Consider the following 23459-nt stretch of genomic DNA (forward strand, 5'->3'; position numbering starts at 1 on the left):
TATATATGAACGCTCTGTAGGACTTGTTTGTAAATAAATGCTAAGGTTTTCATTAAATACGGTATCTATTTCTTCAATTGATTGCGGGTTATTTTGTTGTTGCTCTTGAGTTTGATCAGTTGGTTCATCATTCAAAATTCTATTGATATATGATAAATGATTTTGTTCGTTCAGTAATTCTACAGTGGTTGATCTAGTCTCCAGTAATTGCGATGTCATATTATGTGTTTCTTCTGTTTCGTTGGTATTAGTAGGCTGGTTAATTATACATCGGTCGTGTGTCTCATGATTGTTTCCGTCTGATAAATTTGGCTGCAAAGTTAATATTTGGGTATTTTCAAAACTATTTTCGTTATAATTAGTTATTCCTAGTTCCGCTGCAACTTCTTTCTTAATATCTGCAATTTTTTCTTTACTTAAGTATCTATTGTTGATTATAATCCTTCTTTGGTCAGCTACTCTCTGTTCTGATATGTGCTCAAGGTGTGGGAATTTTGAAATAAAATCTTGATGCATTTGTTTTCTATATGATGTTTTATTAGTTTCTAAATGAGTAACCCTAAAATAGCTGCGAATTATGGCTTCGTTATATTCTCGTGTCCATCTCATTCGTTGTGATTGTTCGTGTGTAGTTGGTTCAGTAGGATTTGAGTATTGATTATTACTAGAGTTTTGTGCTAAATCATTTTGTTGTTGTACTTCTTTAGTTATTTCAGCTATTCGTTCATCTGATAATAATTTATTCCGGATTATGGCTCGTCTTTGGTCTCCTATACGCTGACGGCTTACTTGAATGTGAGGGTATCTGCTAATGAATTTATTGTAAAGAGGCTCTAAGTATGTTCTATTGTCTGTTCCTAATGTTGTAATTTCTAGATAGGTGCGCATTATGAATTCATTCATTTCTGTTGACCATTTTCTGCGCATTGTTGTTTCACTTGAGGTGGGCACAGTAATACCAGCGCTATCTGCTGTCTGTGCAACATCCACGAGTGATAATGAGGGGTTTGATAATGATTTTGGGGTGATTAAATTCTGTCTGCTGGTGGTAATTTTATGAATAATATTGGATTGTCTTACATTGGGCCGATTACGTAACTTATATGAAAAAGTTGATGAAGCATTGGTATGAGATGAACATATTGATGAAGGTGATGTTTCTTGTAATGAAGTTGGCGATTTAGTGGGACTGTAAGCTGTAGATGTCGTTATATTAGAGATAGGGGAATGATTAGATGATGAAGATAAACATGAAGGTGATAATGATTGTTCGGCTGTCGTCAATTTTTCGAGGGGAACCCGCCTGTTCAGTCCCCCGTCGCCAGCGGTTCGCATGCTGTAGCATCCAGCGTTGGCTCCAGATGCGCCCCGGCGTCCTCCGGGTAGCGACCGTAGGTTGTATCTTCGTCTGCCGCCTGCCTCCTCCATGATTGTTACATTATGTTCCCACGAGTAGCTAGGGACGATCGGTCCACCACGGCAGAGCCCTGCGTTCACCGTAGCAAGGGTAATTTAAACCGGATTTCCCCTGGTTTCCGGAGTTCGCAAACTAGCGACTAAGCTCCCCTTAGCCATGCATCCTTCGGCGTTTGCTGTTCCACCTTGGATTGGGCTGTATCTCGCTTGGTCTGGTTTCTCGTCTTGGGCCTATCCGGCATGAGTAGCTCTACCGGCTTAGCCCCGAGAGTCATTGAAACACACAAGCCCCATCACGTCGTCAACGTAGAGATACGGTGATGGGGTTATTATTATTATTATTATGTGTATCTCATCCATAATACTCGGGTACCATCATAAGGAAGGTACCCGGTCCTTTGGAAGGCTTACGTGGGGACACGGATCCAACACGCAGAGGCCTTTTAGAGAACTTTACTGTGTTGTGGGACACCAGCCGCAGCCTGCCCATGACTGCACTATAGAGATACAGTCCTAGGCAGTCCGCGGCCGATGTAGGACTATTTCGAGATATGGAAAACAAAATAAACTGGGCTATGGAGTGGGATGTTAAATGGGCCGGTATTTGGGGACTATTGGAAACTATGGCACCTGCCTTTCTACTAAAAGAAAGTAAAAATATGTTGGCAGGTGGTGACTCGCCCTCTCACTGTATGGGCCCCCGAAATAAGTCACTGCAATAGTGCGACAAGAGGGCAACATATTGTGAGCAGCTAAGGGTGGAGAGGCGTCCCTGGACTTTAAACTACGATCACGCGCTCCCTGAGGGTCCAGCATCACGTGCCCACTCGCCACTTACGATTCGCATCCACCCTTCGAGCTAAAAGCTCTCGCGTCTCCACTCTGGCCGGCCGGTTAAGGCAAGCCAGAGGCGGGGGTCCTGCCCTCGTCAGGGTTCACTCCGACCAGCCGGTGAAGGCAAGCCGGAGATGAAGACAGGGGCCTCCCCCGGGAGCACTCGGTTCCCGCGGGGTCGCTACTCCCCGACACCACGCCACAAGGTGTCCTGCGGGTTGACTGATTGCACGGGTGGAATATCTGTTGTCACGTAGACAACAGATATTCCAACCGTGGGCGATGGGGTCGTCACATCCCTACGCCCTTATTATTATTATTATTATAAATTTTGACTAAAATCGGCATTTTTTTTTTCAAAAATCAAATAACTAATTAATAATCAGAGTTATCACATTATTAAAAAAAATAAGCCAAACTATACACAATTTTTACCTACTTGATGCAATCCTCAAAGATCATGGACATAGTGTATTGCGCCTTCCACCATACCATCCAGAACTCAACCCAATAGAGTTACTATGGGGCATAATTAAAGGGAAAGTAGCATCACAAAATGTGAACTTTAACTTGAAAACTATGTAAGAATTATTTAGAAAGGAAGCAAATGCTATTAGTCTGGATATGTTTAGTGACGTTTGGAGAAAGACGCGAGAACATGAGGAAAAATATATTCAATTAGAACCAAAAGTAGATAATTACACTGACTCATTTATAATAACATTAAGAAATTCCGACAACGAAACATCGAGTTCTTCGAGCGATGAAAGTTACAGTGAAGTAGAAGATTACGATTATGATTAAATAGATTCTTCTTCTTCTCTATAGATACTGCTTTCTGAATTGGTGGTAAATGTTAAAACTGTTAAACTGTTATGACGATTCAAAAGTGCTTCTAAAAGAAGTCTAATTGTATAAATGTTTGAGTTTGAGTTTAAAACCAATAGTGTGAAAATTATACAATAAAAATGTAACACATATTTGTTAGCGCGTATTGGTAGGTATTACGTACTTACTACAAATATAATATTTCTTAGATATCTTTACTCGACCAAAGTCAGGAATTTAATTATTATTTGATAATTGAATGATTATTAATACTTTTATCCAATTGATTATTATTAAAATAAATAATTAACTTCATCAATTGATTTACTTTTAAATTATAATTTTACAGGTAAATTATGAGAGCTTTCATAAGTAATTATATTTGCATATACATATCTACAACGCACCCATTTTACAATTCAAGTCTAAAATGAAACTAGAGTCGCATTATTTTATTTTTGAACATACTGTAAGTGAAATTGCATAAGTGTGAGTACTGTGAACATGCCAGCTTTCCCTAATTGACCGATACGTCGAGGTTGGAGAATTAATTTAGAAAGTGTAATTTTTTATTAACTCGTCTTTTATATTGAAGGCATTATTAAATTAAATATTACAAACTAGATTTCCGTCCGTGGCTTCGCCCGCGAATACCAAATTTCATTGTAATCGGTTCAGTATTTTTTACGTGAAAGAATAACATCCAACCATCCATCATCACAAACTTTCGCGTTTATAATATTAGTAGGATAGGATTACGTTCTTTGTTTTTTCAAAATAGTGTCCTTAATTTTAAGAAATACAGAATTGTATTATTTTACACACTTATACTAAATATCTATTGGAACTTTGCAGAACTGATTAGCCGTAGAGTGCTAAATAAAACTTCAAATTAGTAAGAGCAACTACAAACTTTCTTGTCGGCTCTTTTCTGTTCCGTTAGTAAGTAGTTTTTACTTATCATAATGATTGTAAGGCGCTTCTTAAAGATCTTCTTCTATTTATTTTACATGGAATATAATATTATTTACAAAATATTATTATTATTCTAAAAATGTCTTTGTATCTTGGCTAAAATAAAATATTTATTAATTTCTATGATATCTATATTATATCGGTCGGCATCGATAATAAAATATAGTTCTTGTCACTTAGGTAATTATAATGATGTAACTAAGAAAGGTAAATCTATACCTACAAATATTATAAAGCTAAAGAGCTTGTTTGTTTGTTTGAACGCGCTAATCTCAGGAACTACTGGTCCGATTTGAAGAATTATTTCGTTGTTAGATAGCCCATTTATCGCGGAAGGCTAAGACTAAGACCAACAGGAGCGGAGCACTGCGGGTAAAACCGCGGAGCACAGCTAGTCAATAAAAATGTACCTTTCTGATGGTGAAATAATTTTTAAAATCGATGTGATAGTTTTTTCGTAACAAACCTTAAATATTTCTGATCATTTTCTACACAAAACTAGAACAAATTGAACACTAGACATCACAAGTGTGTGTAAAGAGCCTAACAGATCCCTAATTAGGGCGGATTCTGACGTCCCGGACGCATTAGGCGCGTTTCAGACGGGAGATTGAAGCGACGTGACACCCTGCCTTAGGGCGTTTGTAATCCTTCATTTGCATCCAACCCTTGTTTAAACGTGAAAGATTATTTGGATGTTTGGATGTATCGCCAATGTATATATTATATATGGTAAGGTAAGATATATGGTAGGTATCTATGGTGGAAAGGATTTTGATCAGTTTGTGTTGAAGATTGTAATAATATTCTTTTATGTTCGATTACAATAGTTCATTGTATACTAGCGATCCGCCCCGGTTTCGCTCGTGGTACAAGTTTACGTATAAAAAAATAATTAACGAAATCGGTTTAGCTATTCTCGAGTTTTGCGCTTACAAACACATTTGGCGATTCATTTTTATTATACTATATAAGTTTTAATATTTACGGAAAACTTGTGAAATTAAAGAGAAAAAGCTTTCTGCAATATGATTTCCCATACCTACTTAGTACACACAGTACATAAATTAAATCGATATCTAAATGACGAAAAATTTACAGTCGATACTAATTGTATTATCATTTAAAAAAATAAATTATTTAAAAAGGTTTCTTGACATTCGCTTTGATATTCATTCACATTAGCAACATGACAAAAATGCAAAAATAATCATATTATGTACTTCTTTTTCAAGTTACCTGTCTCTCACCAGCCTAACTGAATCCCATATACAGTCTAAGCACCCGGGATCCCACCCCGGATCCCGCGGGGTTCTGTACGGAGACACAGTATCCCGGATATTGTAGCCGCATACCGGTGATGAGACTTTGTTAGTTTTCAGATCAGACCTGACATACATGTTGACATCTATTTGAGTACTAAGTATGACTTTTAGTTACTTGCTAGCTTACTGGCAATAGTTTACTATCCTGGTATAACATAAGTTTAATTATCAAATTGAGGATGACATTCTCTGTGCAAGTTTATTCCTTAGAAGTGACTTAAGTTATCGTTTTACATAACGTTAAGTAAAATTTTAAACTTAAAAACGTACCTTTTGACTATCATTGAAATTTGAAAGAGCCGGCATTATATAAAAAAATATCTTTTCTTTAAATTAATTGAATGTAAATAAAGAAGTAATATCTAACTATATTTGATTTGATTTTTTATAAACATTAAAAAAAATACAATTTGGCGCATTGCATTGATTTAAACTCCGATTTATTCATTAAACCAGCCACTTACCGGCCAAAGTTATTCCCCGCACGTAATCACTTAAACAGCACTTATCTTAACTGCGGCTTAATGGAGATAGCGGATCAGTCAATCAGGCGGTCAGTTAGTTCTATCATTGTCATCTAGATAATCGAGGTCTAGACTGTTATTTTAGGGTCCAGAATTGCTATGATAGGATCCGAAGTTAGTACAGCTATTTTTAGATAACGCAAACTGCAATTTTTGTTTGAAATTTTATTGTTGAATTTTTGTTGTAATTTAAATAGATATAGTCTTTGTAAAAGTCGGTTAATATAACTCACCCACTATACTTTATTAAGCATTATAACAATTACCTGAAACATAAAAAATATTGCGTTAAAATACGATAATAATTAAGTATTAATTATTTCATGATTATAATTAGCAATGAATATGTTAAACATGAGTTTAAAATAGAAACACTGGAGCGAAGATAATTCGACAAAACAATATTTAACGTAATTATTTACGTATTGAATTTTTGAGACAAAACATTTGAAAGCTCGAAAGCTTCTACTGAATTTGATCTGTATTCCAAGGTACTAAAGTCAATTTTCAAATAGCAAAATATCTTCCATTCATGTGTCGATTCGTAAATAAGTTTCCAAAACAGTGACACCACAACAGCATCAAATAAAGGCCAGCATTCCCAGAAGGAGCGTGTCTTTGTTAAAATAGCTAATTATTGAATTTATGACGAGTTTTGTACCTAATAATTGTTAAGGAAATTTATGACACATATTAATGACTCTTTTTTGTTGCATCCGTAAATTGTGTTGTTTCTGTTAAATTTTTCTTTTGTTTCTTGATATTCGTTACAGTGTTGAGTTTTAAAAAATACAGAAGGATGCACTTCCTTTATTTATTGATAGTTATAAATTTTAGTTTTGTGTCAATTTTTATGTATTAAATATTATAGATGATACTTATAAATTAGGAAGTGATTTAAAAAGTATTATGAGAGAAAAATGAATCAGTCTTAATATCATCAGTCTTAAGAAAGACGTCTTTCCCTTTCATATAATTTGATTTTTTATTTGTAGATACTTATTTATAATATAGTTTCTGATTCTTGTAATAATGTGGTTGCAATGAATGAAAAACGTAAATTAAACATATTTTACAGGAGAGATAAAAAGTAAATGTTTTTCTATATCTAACTAATTGAACCCACGCATGTATGACTGAATGTATGTATGTCAGTATGAGATGGGAATACCTGTCTATAACACTAGTCTCTACACCCGGGTGTTCCTTACCGTTTCCTTATTACATACAATACCCTTTTTCCTGACATTGTGGTATAATAATTGATCATAATGTTACATCCGCTCATAAAATGGTATTTTTAGAACACCTTTGTAATAATTTTTGAGGTATGGTAAGATATAATGGTATTTTATGTGATTTACAGTATTTATAAATAGTTTTGAAATGTTTATTAAGAATCCAAGGAGCGACAAATTCAAGGTATCGAAACACATTTAATTCCGTTCAGCCGTTCTTAAGTTATAAGTGGTTAAACTAACACGACTTCATTTAATATAGATATTAAATATTATTGATTATGTATCCCTGATGTAAGGATATATACCATGTAGTAATTTATAGAAATAACAGAATATTGGAGACATACGTAACCTTGTCTTTTGTTTTAGAATTATGTTGAAGTTTAATTAATTTATCAATTATGTGACGAAAGCTTTTAGGAGGCTTCTGCACGGTAAGTGTGATCCATTAACCTAAATTATTTATATTATAGTATTTTATATTATAACATGGCCTTATAAACGTGGGTTCGTATCCTAATTGTATTATATACATAAAATAAGTTTATTTTGTATGTAATCACGAAAAAATACTAAACTAATAGGTACTTATATAAAACTAGGCTTTCGCGCGCGGCTTCGCCCGCTTTGTCAAAAACTTAACAAATTATGTATTAAAACCTTCCTCAAAAACATCTCTGTCTATTAAAAAACCGCTTCAAAATCGGTTGTATAGTTTCAAAGATATACATATGCATATGAACAGACAGAGCTATGTTTTATACTATGTAGTGATATAGGTATATAATAAGAACAAGCAATTTTCAATTAATATTTTCCTTTCTCAAACGTCTAATATATGCAAGTATACGCAATCTAATGGAAACGCCGCTTATAACACAATTACTATGTAAATTCCACTCAAATTGAGTTTCACTTAACCGTCAGTGGGTTCGAGTCCCGGCTATTGCATTTTAATTAACCTTTATACGATGTGGGATTCAGAGACCTAATATAATATAAGATTACTAATATATGAATATGTTAATAAGAATCAGCCTTTACAATTTAGAAATATAAGAAACTAGCTTGCCGTCCGCGGCTTCGCCCGTCTAAAACCTGATATAATAACCTGATATTCAAAACCCTTCCTCTTGAATCACTGTATCTATTTATAAAAACCGCATCAAAATCCATTGCGTAATTTTAAAGATTTAAGCATTCATGCTTTCTTTTATACTACTAGCTTTTCTCCTGCGGCTTCGCTCGACTGAAATTCTCATGGGAAAGAAATATTTCAGAACATTAAAAAGTATCATCACTCTCTAGCCTCCTAATTCTTCAGAAAAAAAATCATGTCATAAAATCGCTCCATTGCGACGCTCCGTTGTTGAAAGATAGACAAACAAATAAACATATTTTTGCATTTATAATATTAGTAGGACGTAAGAATACACCATATAGTAATTATGTATCAATGTATAAAATGTAGTTCACGTGAACGAAGTCACAGGCAAAAAGCTTGTTAATAAATAATTACCGCAAACATACACGTTAAATTAAATCTTATTTACTTGTTTACAATTAAAATATTTAATATTGGCTTATGTATCTTTGTAACGTGACTATGAATTTAATATGGAAATGCATTAAAAGCTAGGGCTGTCAATTTTTTTATTTAATAATAATTATTATATATTTTTTAAGAAATGTGATCAGATTTGGATGCAATTTAGCACAGAAATAGACAGTCAGAAATAGATTGTATGTCTAATTTTTGTTATAAACGCTTTTAGCAGTAATCTTCCGAGTAAAGTCGTGGCCCAAACCTTAATTAATTATACCATTCAATTGAGGAAACTTAAGTAGGTAAGTCTCTAGCAAAATGTCCACAATTGAAGACCATTTTTAATGTATTTCTTCAATCTCATTTATATGCAATTTCTAACCTTCTTTTAAATAACAAAGGACATCATTTCTCAATCCCATTTCTCGATAAAATTTTACTTTAACTTTGTATTTTTAAAGCAGTTATTTCAACGATTTTATAAAATGAACAGAAATCTTTATTTTAATAAAAAAATAAAATATATAAATTTAAACTTTTTGGTAATATCACTAAAGTACTCGTTTTGGACTCGTTTACGTTATTATTTCGTGCGTGTGTACATTTTAAATAAAATAGTTGAAATACTGAAACTTTTAAGATGAAGTTTTTAATGCTTTACCAGTTTTGTCGATATTTAGTAAATTACTAAGTTACGTTTATCAAAAATAAATAAATGTAGAGTCTTAAAAACTACTTATTTATTAACTAAAATTTGACAGCCCTATTAAAATCCCGCGCAACACGAATCTATTTGAATAGTTTTAATTGTTTATACGCGTGATACTTGTATACTTGTAACCAGCGAATTGAAAGGGTGTAATTAAGCAGTCACATGAGAATTTATCATTCGAATGTGTTAATGATATTTCATGGCTTATCAAGTGCGAAATTCGATTGTTACTTTTTTTCACAGAATTTATTATGTGTTGCCGTTTTTTAAAGGATGCGGTATTGTATGAACTTGAAGTCATCTTGGTATTGTGTTATGGAGGAGAGAAGTGTTCTTAATTTTATGATTATAAGTAAGTTGTTTTGTTATACTATATAAAATTATTTATTTTGATGATTCAAAGCGCTGCTGAAAGATGTGTACTTGAGTGAGTTATTGTTTGACGCAATATGTAAATGGGATTTATTATTTTTTGTTACATTTAACCAAAAAGGTTTAGCTAGGTATTCTTAAATAAGTATAATTACTCATATTCCACCATGTTTATTTTTTTCTAGCGTAGACATTTATCCTGACTTACCAAAAAACTAAATGTTTTAATTTATTTGTTAAAACTTGTATATTTTACACGTACACTATAATTCTATAACTCCTTCAATATTTATTTTGTAGTGAGAATTAAACTGAACAGATACTCTTTATAAACAACTTTAGCCTCGTACCAGTTTATTGTAAATAACATTTCTCAGAACCAACACATATTTATAGCAAAAGACTACGAATTTCTTTAAGCTTTTAAGCTTTAAGCTTTAGCTTTAAGCTTTATAATAATACTAGCTGTGCTCCGCGGTTTTATCCGTAGTGCTCCGCTTCTGTTCGTGTTAGAGTGATGATATATAGCCTAGCCTTCCTCGATAAATGGGCTATCTAACACCGAAATAATTTTTCAAATCGGACCAGTAGTTCCCGAGATAAGCGCGTTCAAACAAAGAACAAACAAACTCTTCAGCTTTATAATATTAGTAAGTATACGACAAACCAATTTATTAAAGTGAAACTTTTATTACATCGTCTCAAACTTTTTGGTCTGTGTAGCGCATGTCGCGTGACGGTCGGCTGCCGAGTAGGTATAAAGCAGTGTTCAGAACCGTACGATAATTATCGTACAAATACGATAATTTGGTGCCTAAGTTTCACTTTTACCGTGGTTTCATAAAACCACACAACATTCTTTTATATGCACTTAATATAATATAATAATACTCGAATATGTACAAAATACCTTTGTGCTCATCTGAGGAAATATAATACAGGAAATAAAAGGATTTACTCAAATTTACCGAACCTTTATTGATATGCCAATATCTCTAATGATAGCTCAGAGCTATGTTCTAATTCTGTATACAATACTCTTATTTGGGAAAATCTTTGGATTTATCGGGAAAATTTTTACGTTGAAAGGACGAATGTATTTATTTTATGAAAAGAAATATCTATTTTTAATGATCATGATTTCTGTATCATGTCAGAATAAACAAATAATGTTTTTTTTCGTTTATTATTTCATAAATCCAATGTTTTAACATAGACAGACAGAATAATACAGTGGAATAATACATGATATTATTATTTGGAGTGACAGCAGTGAAAAAAAATATAAAAATCGATAAGAACAGTTTTTCTTGAAGTTACGATAATATTTTTTATTGTATTACCTCTTTTTCTTATATTAAGTTCCTACTAAACTTCAATTTTTCTATCATAATCTCGTTTATTTTAATACTAATTTAAAAAAGTCCTACTCATATTATAATATACCGAAAGCCAATGTCACTTGATTATAAAAACCCGCTGAGTCGTGTGCGACAAACATTTCCGACCGAAAGCAGAAATTCCGACAAAAAATTAACGTTTACCTGACTTTTTATAATAGGGCTGCCATCAAACCCACTTTGTCTATATAATCGGATATTTTTGGTTCATCTACGGAATAAATTAAATTTCAAAACATGATAATTGGGTTCGTTCTTTTATGAAGTTATTAATTAGTTTATGGCGTTTTGATTTAAATACTTACGTAATAAATTATACTAACATCAATTTTATGGCATTAAATTCTTCTGTTTAAATAAGTCAAAAAAGTATTTTTTATTGATACAAATATCGCAATCTACCCTCGCACAGCGCGGCAATTTATAATACTAGCAAATATGTAGTAGCAATACGTCACATAAAACACGTTTAAATTTAAACCTTATTTACATAAAAATAAAGTTCAAACTTAAATAGAACATATCCCCTATCAAATAGTAAATATTTGCGAGTGTGGTGTGGCGGCACCCTAACTGCCTTTAAAAGCTTGTTATACCCAAATCAATGTTACGAATTTTTTCCGCTAAAATGTTTTAAAATAAATATATAATAATAACCTTTAAAGCTAACGTATTACGGGCGATATTTGCTTGAACGTTTTAACAAATTTAATTATGGTAGATTAGGTAAGGGGATTTAGTTTTTATTCCCAGTGAGACTGTCAGCAATATATATTGCAACTGTGTTTTTGTTACATCTATTAATGAATGAAAAATTCCTACACTGGGTCAATATATAAAAATCGTAATTAAATTTCGATATTGAAACAGTTTGAAATCATTGGCTAAATCTATTCAATTATTTACTAAAAAAAAAATGTTAGTAGAACAGACCTCTACCAAATTTTATCACTTTTGGTCCATCCGTTTTATCGCGACAAACATACATAAAAATCCCTTCATCTTACTTATGCAGCTTTAATGAACTAATACCTAAACGCATCACCAATAAGACGATATGAAATTAACAAGATCTAGACGAGACAAGCGCAACCTAGCTTAGCTTAGCTTAGACTAAATTAATTAAGCTAGGGTCTATAACGCTTAGGTCCCTGCAGCTTAGACTTATAAGTTAGGTTATGCTGATAACTATTAGGGAAGTTTGAGATCCCATTCCCCTTTCATTAAAGTCGGTAATGATATCTAGAGTTCCCTGTTTGGACTAATTGCATTTGTCGCTTCGCTAAACTGTGATAGGATTTTTGTTAGGATGCCTGCATAAGCCTGCATATATATGCGATAGGACTAGATTTATATGTAAGAACTAAGAATACAATATTCAAGTGAGAATTATTAAGACTTTAAAAAAAATCCCTACTAATATTATAAATGCGAAAGTAACTCCGTCTGTCTGTCTGTTACGCTTTCCCGCTTAAACCTCTCAACCTTTTTTGATGAAATTTGGCACAGACAATCTTTAGACCCTGAGAAAGAACATACGCTACCTTTTATTGCGAAATATGTACCACGGGCGAAGCCGGGGCGGACCGCTAGTACTAAATAAGATAGACTCTAATGTAGTTCTGCATTTGTATCTGTGATTACTGATTATAATTTATCATCAGAAAATTTTTAGTTAAAAATATTTTAGAAATTGAAATCGCAAGAATTATTCAAATAAAGAGGAAATATTATGTCAATCTATCATCGTGTATTTAATGTTTTACCTACTTATCTAATTTTAAAGTAACTAATCTTGAACTTAAAACATCTCGAAATTAAATTATTATCAAAACCGGTTTAATAGCTCCATAATTAACTATAGAAAACTAAACTTTAAGAGCACTCCACTTAAATAAAAAAGAATTTCAAAGCAATTAACAAAAAATACCTTTATACCTGTAAAATCGTGACAAACCTTTTTATTTTAACTATAAAAAAAGTAGTTAGAATGAACAAAGTTCGCAATTTAGATATCTTTGGGAGATCTTTCTTTCTTTGGACGACGCAATCTTTCTTTTAAGACGTTTTACGGACTTTCGAGATTTAACACTGCGGGAAGATGAATATTTGATTTTATATTCATTTTATTTCAAGTAAATTATCTACCAACTTCATTATAATTCCTTGCTATAAGGTAACGTGAAAAAGGCTTAAAATTGTGATAAATTATTTAAAAAGTGTGTGAATTTTTTTTAACTGTTTCTTAGAAAAAATTGTAATCTTAATAGGTATATACAAAATCTCGTGTCACAATGTTTGTCCTCAATGGACTCCTAAACCACTTAACCGATTATAATAAAATTCGCACACCATGTGCAGTTCGATCCAACTTGAGAGATAGGATAGTTTAAACATGTAGGTACCACGGGCAAAGCCGGGGCGGACCGCTAGTAGCTTATAATTCAGATAGTAACTTTAATTTCTCAAATAAAAAATATATAGAACTTATACAAACACTACTACCACAGATGAGTATATAGTTTAAGTCTACTACCTACTTTCTTATTTCATTAAAATCTCCGAACCTAGGACTCAATATCGAATTTAGTTCTCTAGGTATTTCTACACAATTGAATGACGTCAATAATTAACATATTGTTACATAAATATGCAAGCAACGACGCGTGAACATGCATGTGCTAATCGACGCGACATGCTATGCTAAACTGCGCATATGCTAAGTAGAATTTGCAGGTGGGTAAAGGTATTTTTAATTGTAATAAAATTATGCGTAATAGTTAAATTAAATTAGGTACAGTAATAAATATAATTTCATCCTTACTATATATACTTATATACCTATGTATGTATTTAAAATTTGTTAATCAACATACTAAAAAGTTTTGAAACTTTATAGTAACCACTGTTTTCCTAATGGCCATATATTTTTTTTTCATAATGTATGTAAATAAAACTAAAATATTACCTAATAACCATAATGCATATAACAATTTGTCTGTTTGTATGTTGATTACATCCGCTATGTCCTACTTTCGCTAGCCTTATGTAAAATCAAGTTATTGTTGTAATTAAATTACGTGTCGTTGTCAAAGATCAAACAAATATTTCTTGTCCAAACATTACATAAAATTTAAATTAATAAAACGCTTTTGTAATTTTTGTAACGTTTTTAATTAATCAGATTCGTTATGGAGTGTCTATAAGTGACTAGTAAGTATTTCATTTTGTTTTTGTTACATATAATAATAATATAACGGTGCATTTGCATCAAACGATCGTATGCTCATTCTAACCCCACTAAGTAAAATTATTTTAGTGTAAACAGGCGTAGAGCATTCTTTCGTTGTTCTTAGTGCGTTCGAAAAGATTCTATGCAATGTTCTAATACTGAACAACACTGAATACGAGTTTTCGTTTACACTAAAAGATAACGAAAGAATGCTCTTGCTCTAGCTCTAGCTCTATGTTCGTTTGATCTCTAATGCATCGTAATAGTATATCCAATATATGAAATATGAGAAATTACAAAATAGAGTCTCTTCTTTAAAAATTACAGAAATCTAAGCTATACTTCTTAATTATCAATTTAACAGACAATACATCTGTCCATACCACGTGACTTTAGACACAAGCTATCGAATTTAGGGCTACCACAAGTGACCTTTTTACATAGTATAAAAAACATCCGTTGCATAGTTTTTGTATGGTCACGCAAGGCAGGTGCAGCATTTGTATGGGATCCCGGATCCCGTCTGTCGCGCAATGTGGCCCCGCACGAGGTGATAAGTGACCTGTTGTAACTTTGTTACTTTGGGAATGTTAATTTTAATTATTGGATGGAGTGATTAGTGCAAAAATGCTTAGATATTATAATATGATAGTAGGTAATTTATATATTATAAGTAGATATACAATAGCTACTCGATAGATTGAGAGAAAATAATAATAATTAGGCTTTAAAGTTTGATAATCTGGGATTGCAATTGTTGATTGCAAAATATTACATCCAAATCCCTTTACTAGTTCCCAAGTTTATTGTTAACATATAACAGACGAACGAACAGACGGAATTAATCATGTAGTTAAATTTACTTCGCCACACGAATTAAGCTTTTCTTATTTAAATATAATATCTGCTAATTATCTGTTTTTAAACTTCCAATGTACAAACAGAACATTCTTTTTCTGTAGCTATGATAATCTTATGTTAAAAATTAAAATATAGTCTTGTAATAATGACTCCTTAAACCGACTTCTTCTAAACAGAACATTCTTTTTAGAAGAAGTCGGTTTAAGGCGTCATTATTACAAGACTATATTTTAATTTTTAACATAAGATTATCATAGCTACAGATAAACAAACAAACAACGTTCCAACAATTGAAGGGTATTTTAATAATTTGAGCGGCATAGTTCAGAAGTTCGCTACAAAAGGATTCTCTCTGAAGAATGGACGAACTTTGATTTCTTCGGACTACCCACTTTTGTTTATAAAGCGCACATTTGTAAAACTTGAGGAATTTTGCTCGTTTTGTTGCTTTCAAACTTTTCATCTATCTACTTTATCTATCTTTTGTGATTGAATCTTTTTGTGTTACATTATCGGTTATTTCTGACTTTAACCATAATTAATTTAATTGTAGATAATAATGTAAATAAATACTTTAGCTTGTTCATTTTTAAAGCAACTTAGATATCATATCTACCTTTTATAAGTTTAGTAGAAACCGATGCTAAAATATTTGTGTTTTATTTGTCCTTATTTCTCTTTGCAAATTGCAACAACTATGTTGTGATTTTGCACGTCTAGGTAATGGTACTTTTTACCGAGTGAAACCGCGTGCTTAAGCTAGTTATAACTTTATAATTAAGTACAGTAAACAGTTATCTAAGCATAAGAGATGCAGCCTCGCATACCGGCACAGCGGGCGGCCGGTATTCTACTGTTTTTTTGTATGTACCCTATTACTCAGTAACGGCTACTTTCTATGTTCTAATTACTGAAGTTTCTTGCTAATGGAAATAATAAATGAATTTTTCGTATTAATTTTGTCAGTGAAATTGTTTATATTTAAGCAAAAATGTTCAAATGTCTATCACGACGTTATATCTAATTTTAACAGAAATTGTGATTAATTTAACTACAAATTCTAAATTAAAACACATTTGCGAGACAAAAATATAGCGTTAACCGATAACAAGTTTCCGAGAAATAAATTACCATACACAAAACCATTTTATCCTAAAAGCTATGAAACAGTACTGTTAATCGTATCTCACATACAAAAAAAAACGTGTGACACTCGAGGACTGCCGCGGTAAAGCTATTGCATAGCATCGCATCGCTGTGCCGGTTGGAGTGGAGGGTTTTTACATTCGGTCGCCGCGCTCAAAGTCTGAGATAAAAGCTATGCAATAGCTTAAAAACTGCACCTAATTATTAAATCCCAACCATAAATCCCATATCATCGAATCCCATAAAACATCACCAGGTGATCAATGACCTACTAAATACAGCCTTATCCCATTGTCCAGTTTTTGCAATTCCAGCATAAATATAATGAAAACAGCTGTCCTTGTTGAAAAGCTTGCCCCGGGTTTGCTTGCTTTATATATTTAGGTTATTATAAAGACGAAAATTTTGTTTGTTTGTTACGCTTTAGCTCTTAAAATACTGGTTCGAATTAAAAAAAAGTTGGATACATTTTTAACAAGTAACGTGGGCTGTTTTTTAAATATCGACGCCCCCGGGGAATAAAATGGTTATGCGCTATTACCACTTTTTTAATGTTTTTGCATTTTCGGCATCTATGGTGTCGATATAAACCTACTGATTTTTTTTAGATTTTTTTACAGAAAATTCATAAAGTTATAACAATTTTTATTTTTATTCTACGGAAATCATGTAACAAATTCTTCCCGTAAAAACATCGTAGTCGTTCATTATGGAACGAACGCAGGTCGCGAGAAATTTGTAAGGCATTATACGATTTTATTCACGTAAATAAATTGATAATTCTTTTCAATAACATGCTTTACCTAAATTAGTTTGGTGAATCTTGAACGGTAAACGTATATTACTGCTTTATTATTGACATTATTATAAATACTATTTCACGTAAACATCTATTACAATATTCTTAATGAATTTGAAAACATGTAGTAATGTAATACTATTTTTTTCTCCTTCTATTAATATAGTATTTGGTTATTATTGTCTTTTTCTCTCGAATTTCGACAAGTTTTTACAAGTTACTATGCGCGGACGGTGATCATGCACAATAATCAAGCATTACGTAATTTGAAGTCGATGGGATGTGACGGTATTCTATTGTTTACAAACAAATAAACATAATTAGTATTCTGTGATAATTATAATAATATATAAATTTAACCATGGAATATCGGCATAAAGGATTACGAGCTAGAAGAATTCTTAAAATGGTTGAGGGAGGGGAAAGTGGTAAGTATTTTTTTAATTATTACGTAAATTTATAGTATATTATTGAAATAAAAATTTAAAGGGAGGAAATTCGTATACTTACCTGCTTATTTTTTTAAATTAAATACCGACCTCCTTCGGTATTATGCGTTAATCTAGTGTTTAGTGACCCTCACTGCTAAGCCGGAGGTTGTGGGTTCGATTCCCACCCAAGACAAATCTTTGAGTGATGAGCATGATTATATTTTGTTCTGTGTCCGGGGATCTGGTTGCCATAATAGGTACCTACCTAAAAGCTATTCTTAGTATGGGATTAGATTGCCGTGTGTGATTTATCTGAATATTATTACTTCTTCTTTCTGCTACTACTTACTTTCAATAATTATTTCATTACAGGGTCTGAAGATAATAATGATGTTGAAATGCCTGATATTCTTCCATGTGACGGCATAGCAACGAAAGTTTTAATTGGTACGTAAATACCTGTTCAATCTGTAAAATGTTGTATTTTTTTTATATTAATTTAAGTATAATAATAATATCTGTTAATATTTTAGATGTACCGACTACATCTAACGGGGAACAAGGTGACAATGTACAGGAACCATCTTTAGATATATGTGAACTACAAACAGTAAACCTAACTCGTGAAAATTCTACTGAAAATGAAATGCTTTCCAGTTCAGGTGCAGATTATATTGACATTATTAATCATCAGCTTATAAGAACACCAACATCAGTATCAAACCTTTCTTTTATATTGGACAATGTTGATTTTGTTGCTTCACCAGATGGGTATATTATTCATGCCAGTAAAAGTAAATCGAATACGCCGACTCTGTTTGATAGCACAATACAGGAAGATAATACTATTTTAGACTCAGATGATAGAAACCTCGATGAAACATTAGTTCCTATTGAGAATAATTCTGTACATAGCATAATCGACGTAAAACATGCCAATATTGATATAAATAAGACTTTAACGCCTCAAAATAGATCTAATTTAAGCCCCAACGAGATGGTTATAATTATAAATAGCGATAAAAGCCCAAGGCAACAAGGTATAGTGGACAATGAAGATTCTGTAACAATACAAGTATTAGGTACATCTGAATCAGAATCACTCACTACAATTTCTGTATCAGGGTCACTGCCAAGCAGCTCTATTGAACATACTGATGACGACGATAACTCTCTCTCTATCACAAAGAACTTAGCCCGTAAGCGACGCCGAAATGAAGAAGAATGGATAGCCAATAAATCTAAAACTTTAAAAAACTCTGGAAAAGCCTATGTTGGATGTCATTCTAAAAAGCAGTTCCTTGCAAAATCGGTAGGACCTTCTTGTAAATGTAAATTGAAATGTGGTGAAACATTTTCCTATGATAAAAGGAATGCCATTTTGGAGACATTTTATAAATTAGGTGACCATGAGTTGCAATGGCAATTTATAACTAAATACATTATGTCAGATTCTGTCAAAAAACTTCAAGTTGTTCGAAATAAAAACCGAACTCAAACTATAAGTTATTATTTGCCATTAGAGAATAATAAAGTCCGTGTATGTAAAGTATTTTTCTTAAATACTTTACGAATATCCGAACAAATGGTTTATACTGCTATAGAAAAATACAAAAGTGATTCTGACAAAACTGACTGTAGAGGTAAACATAACAATCGACCACGCAAAATGTTAGTTCCAACAGAAGAGAGCATCATATCACACATAAAATTATTTCCAGTAAAAGAAGCACACTATGTTAGAAAATCTTCCAAAAGAAAGTATTTATGCGAAACTTTGAATATATAAAAAATGTACCGTTTATACACAGATTGGTTCAAGGAACAGACAGGTTATAGTGATATTAAGATGGCTACCAAAAGGCAGTATGAGACTATATTTAATACAAAGTTTAATTATTCTTTTTTTCATCCTAAGAAAGATTTATGTGGTACTTGTACGCTTTATGAACAAGCAGAAGGCGAACATAAGGAATCATTAAAAGATAATTACACAAAACATATACATAATAAAGAAAGAATTCGTGAAATCAAAAATTCGGAAAAGGAAAATCTTAATGCAAACTTCACTCTAGCAATTTTTGATTTAGAAAAGGTTTTAGGCGTACCTCAGTCAGAGGTAGGAATATTCCATTATAAACGGAAGTATCCTGTGTATAACTTCACTGTTTTCGATGCTTCAAGAAAGAAAGGATACTGTTATATGTGGCATTTGCAAATTGCTAAAAGAGGATCTATAGAGATAGGTAGCTGTCTTTATAATTTTATTGAAGAACAATATCATAAACAAATAAATAAAATTTCCTTTTATTCTGATGGTTGCGCAGGACAGAACAAAAATAGATTTGTGTTTGCCCTTTATCTGTTTGCTGCTAATAAGTTCAAACTGGAAATTGTTCATCGTTTCTTTGAATCTGGCCACAGCCAAAACGAAGGTGATTCTATGCATGCATGCGTAGAACGAGCAATGAAAAATAAACAAATTTATACACCTGATCAATTATATGGTATAGTTATGAATGCCAAACAAACTGGAGAAAAATACAAAGTCAAGGAAATGAGACAAGACAATTTTTATGACATAAAATCATTGATTACAGGACAAAATTGGCTAAATGATGCAAAAGGTAACAAAATATACTGGTCAAAGATTAAAGAAATAAAAGTTGCTCATACACATCCACAATCTGTTTACTTTAAATATGATTATGATGACGACTATATTGAAATGAATATAAGATCAACTACAACTAAAAACACTAGAAAACGAAAATCTGCCTCTACCGCAGCAACTTCGTCTATCGCTGATGACGTAACATTGCAGCCAGCTTATAACGGTCCAGTTCCAATTTCTAAAGCTCTACACGAAGACCTGTTGAGTCTTTGTAGGATTAACGCCATACCTCTCCATTATCACAGTTTTTATAATTCGCTGATAAGCACAAATAATACTGAAGCCGTTTTAGGTGAGGATGACTGTGACAGTGAGAGCAACGAAACAGGCTGATTGATTTTTTAGAACTAAGACTGATTAATGTAACAATTGTGATTTTCTTAAATAAAAATGATGTTTATTATACTTACTTCATTGTTTATTTTATTTAACTTTTTAGAATATACTGACTGAGTGTAGAAAAGCACCCACGAAGTACCAAGTACCTAGTGGTGTTACAATAATTTATAACCAAAATTCATAAACATTACTGCATATTACGATGAACTCTCTAAGCACATTTATACAAAAACAAAGTCGTTATATAGCTATACGAAAAAAGACACTGGTAGCTTTTACAAGAACAAAATTGTATTAGTTTATTACAATTCCTATTCATTCATGAAAATACTGTAGAAAAACATCGTAATGTAGGGATATAGTTTTCATGATATTACAATTTCACGAGAATAAAATCGTTATGTGCCGTTACTTAGGATACACTTAAATAAAAAATCAGTATTATACATCTTTCGTAATAACTTTAAAAGTATACATTAGATATTTTTTTATTGTAGCTTCTTATTAAGAAAAAAAAATACCGAAAAAAATGATGTATTGTATGTTAATATAGGCCGATTAGTTTATGAGCTAGAACAGAAAAACAGTTTTTTGCTCGTCCTGTAAAATTTACTTTTGTCTATTACGATTTTATTCCCCGGGGGCGTCGATATAAGCCTGTTCTAAGCGAATTCTGATTATTATTTATAAAGGACAGAAAGAGTAACTATAAAATTAATTAACAGTAATGAAAAAAAGGGAAATATGTAAATATTAAAATACTGAAGAGGTAAACTAACAAGGAATACCTGAGAAGTTTATTAAGAATAAAATTTCCAAGAATTCGAACAGCAAAGAGGTTTTATTTTAATACTGCTTGGCATAGTGGTTAGCAAAAATGTTACAATGTATGTTCAATTACTACCTTAAAAATATATCAACAAAAAAGAAATCATTAGATATAAAGTATATCTTCTTCTCTTATATATAAAAATGAATCGCAAAATGTGTTGGTAAGCGCATAACTCGAGAACGGCTGAACCGATTTCGATAATTCTTTTTTTATTATATTCCTTGAAGTACGAGGATGGTTCTTATGTAGAGAAAACGTAAACATGTACCACGGGCAAAGCCGGGGCGGACCGCTAGTAGAAATATAAAATGTAATAATCGAATCAAACAATTAATTAATTAAAGTCACTTCCCGGAATAAATCCTGCTTTAAATCCATTATATTATTTAATTTCACAAGGAATGCTCATAAGATAACAATCGTCTTAACAGTATCCTTTCGTACCCAACATTCTTGGGTACTGAAGCGACTATACAGCATTTTACACTATACGATACGATATCGCTATACGACACCTAAATATTCACATTATTCACATACAAAAGCATATCAAGACCCGCGTCAAGCAACAAGGACCTAAGCAGTGAAATTAATCGCGTGTGTGTGTTTTTAACTGTACTAATAATACAATACGAAGCCCATAAGACTTTATGAATCAATATATTATGACATCTTTATATTATAAAGCAAAGCAAAGCTTAGCCATAGCCTAGAAATTCATAAAACTACTGATGTGGATCTAAATGGAAAACGCACCAGATTCATTTCAGTATAACCGATAAAAACACAACTCTATACTTTTTTGATTTAAAAAATAACCTAAACAATGTACTGTTTTAAACAACTATAATCAAATAATGCTGCTGATTATAATATTGACTATTTAATTAATTGGCTGACCTTGAACAATCTCAATTTTAACCTAAATAAAACAAATTTTATTCAATTCTTAAATAAACCTAGATCTGACTTAAAACTAGAACATAACAATATAATAATAAATAAAACCCATGAAACACAATTCTTAGGCATAACAATAGACATGAATTTAAATTGGACATCTCATATTGAAAAAGTATGTAATAGAATAAATAAGTATATATATGTACTCAGACGTCTTCGTAAAATAACTGACATAAAGACAGCAATATCGGCATACCACGCATACGTAGTATCAATTTTAAGATATGGACTTATAGTATGGGGAAATGGAGTAAATATAAAGAAAGCTTTTGTATCACAAAAAAAATGCATCCGAGCTATATGTGGTGTAGGGCCTTTCGAATCATGCAAACCCCTTTTTATAAAACTTAAATTATTAACTTTGCCGTGCCTTTACATATTTGAAATTTGCAAATTTGTTAAAAATAATCAAAGATTGTTTACGACGGCTCAAGAAATGTACGGGAATTTACGTCATCCCGATAGATTGATACTTGACCATAAACCTAGAACATCTTTGTACTCAAAAAACTGTCATGCTATGTGTGTTAAAATATATAATAATATTCCAGACGATTTAAAGAAATTTGACGCAAAACAGTTTAAGACAAAACTTTATATGTGGCTATTAAGCAAAAATTTTTATAATGTAAGGGACCTTTTGGATTGTAAACATAAATATTGACATGTATGTTATTCTTTGTTGTTCGTGTGTGTAATCGTTCGCTTGTGTGTAATAAATAAGTGTATTTTGAACTTAATTATAATAAGTATGTAATGTTTATGTAATAATTTTTTTTCTGATTATGCGGAGCTGTGAAATTATGTTTGCATGCCAGTATAACTGGCGAATGTGCTGTACTTTTCCATAAATAATAACTTGTGAACCACATTTGAGCAAATAAAGATTTATTTATTTATTTATTTATTTATTTGATTGCGTAATGACCGACAACTTTATTAGATTTATTGGACAATTTTGATCCGATAATTATTTTACGGACTGATAATTTGATTTGCCACTTTATTG

The 23459-nt window shown here is 31.9% G+C and overlaps 2 protein-coding genes across 2 annotated transcripts in view; one reads left to right on the plus strand and one right to left on the minus strand.

Annotated features, from left to right (window-relative positions):
* The window catches only part of LOC149898051 (uncharacterized), a 370187-nt gene that overhangs the window by 101629 nt on the left and 245099 nt on the right, over positions 1 to 23459 (minus strand). The window lies entirely within an intron of this gene.
* LOC149898052 (uncharacterized) lies at positions 17457 to 20649 on the plus strand. The gene is made up of 5 exons (XM_090115672.1): positions 17457 to 17639; positions 18015 to 18089; positions 18176 to 18954; positions 19561 to 19888; positions 20243 to 20649. The coding sequence occupies exons 1-5, from the start codon at positions 17573 to 17575 to the stop codon at positions 20647 to 20649; spliced, it is 1656 nt and encodes a 551-aa protein (XP_089971798.1). The 5' UTR covers positions 17457 to 17572.

This window comes from Colias eurytheme, chromosome 24 (assembly GCF_061535395.1).
Source record: "Colias eurytheme isolate Ceu_HAF_F1 chromosome 24, ilColEury1 Martin Lab GWU primary, whole genome shotgun sequence".
Taxonomy (NCBI): Eukaryota; Metazoa; Arthropoda; class Insecta; order Lepidoptera; family Pieridae; genus Colias; species Colias eurytheme.

What these genes read in the sequence shown, in the direction of transcription:
- LOC149898052 (XM_090115672.1), top strand. Translation starts at nt 17,573, where the DNA reads ATGGAATATCGGCATAAAGGATTACGAGCTAGAAGAATTCTTAAAATG. An exon ending in AGCAACGAAAGTTTTAATTG is followed by an intron (nt 18,090 to 18,175) that starts GTACGTAAATAC and finishes TTAATATTTTAG; the next exon opens with ATGTACCGACTACATCTAAC. An exon ending in AGCAGTTCCTTGCAAAATCG is followed by an intron (nt 18,955 to 19,560) that starts GTAGGACCTTCT and finishes TTTCATCCTAAG; the next exon opens with AAAGATTTATGTGGTACTTG.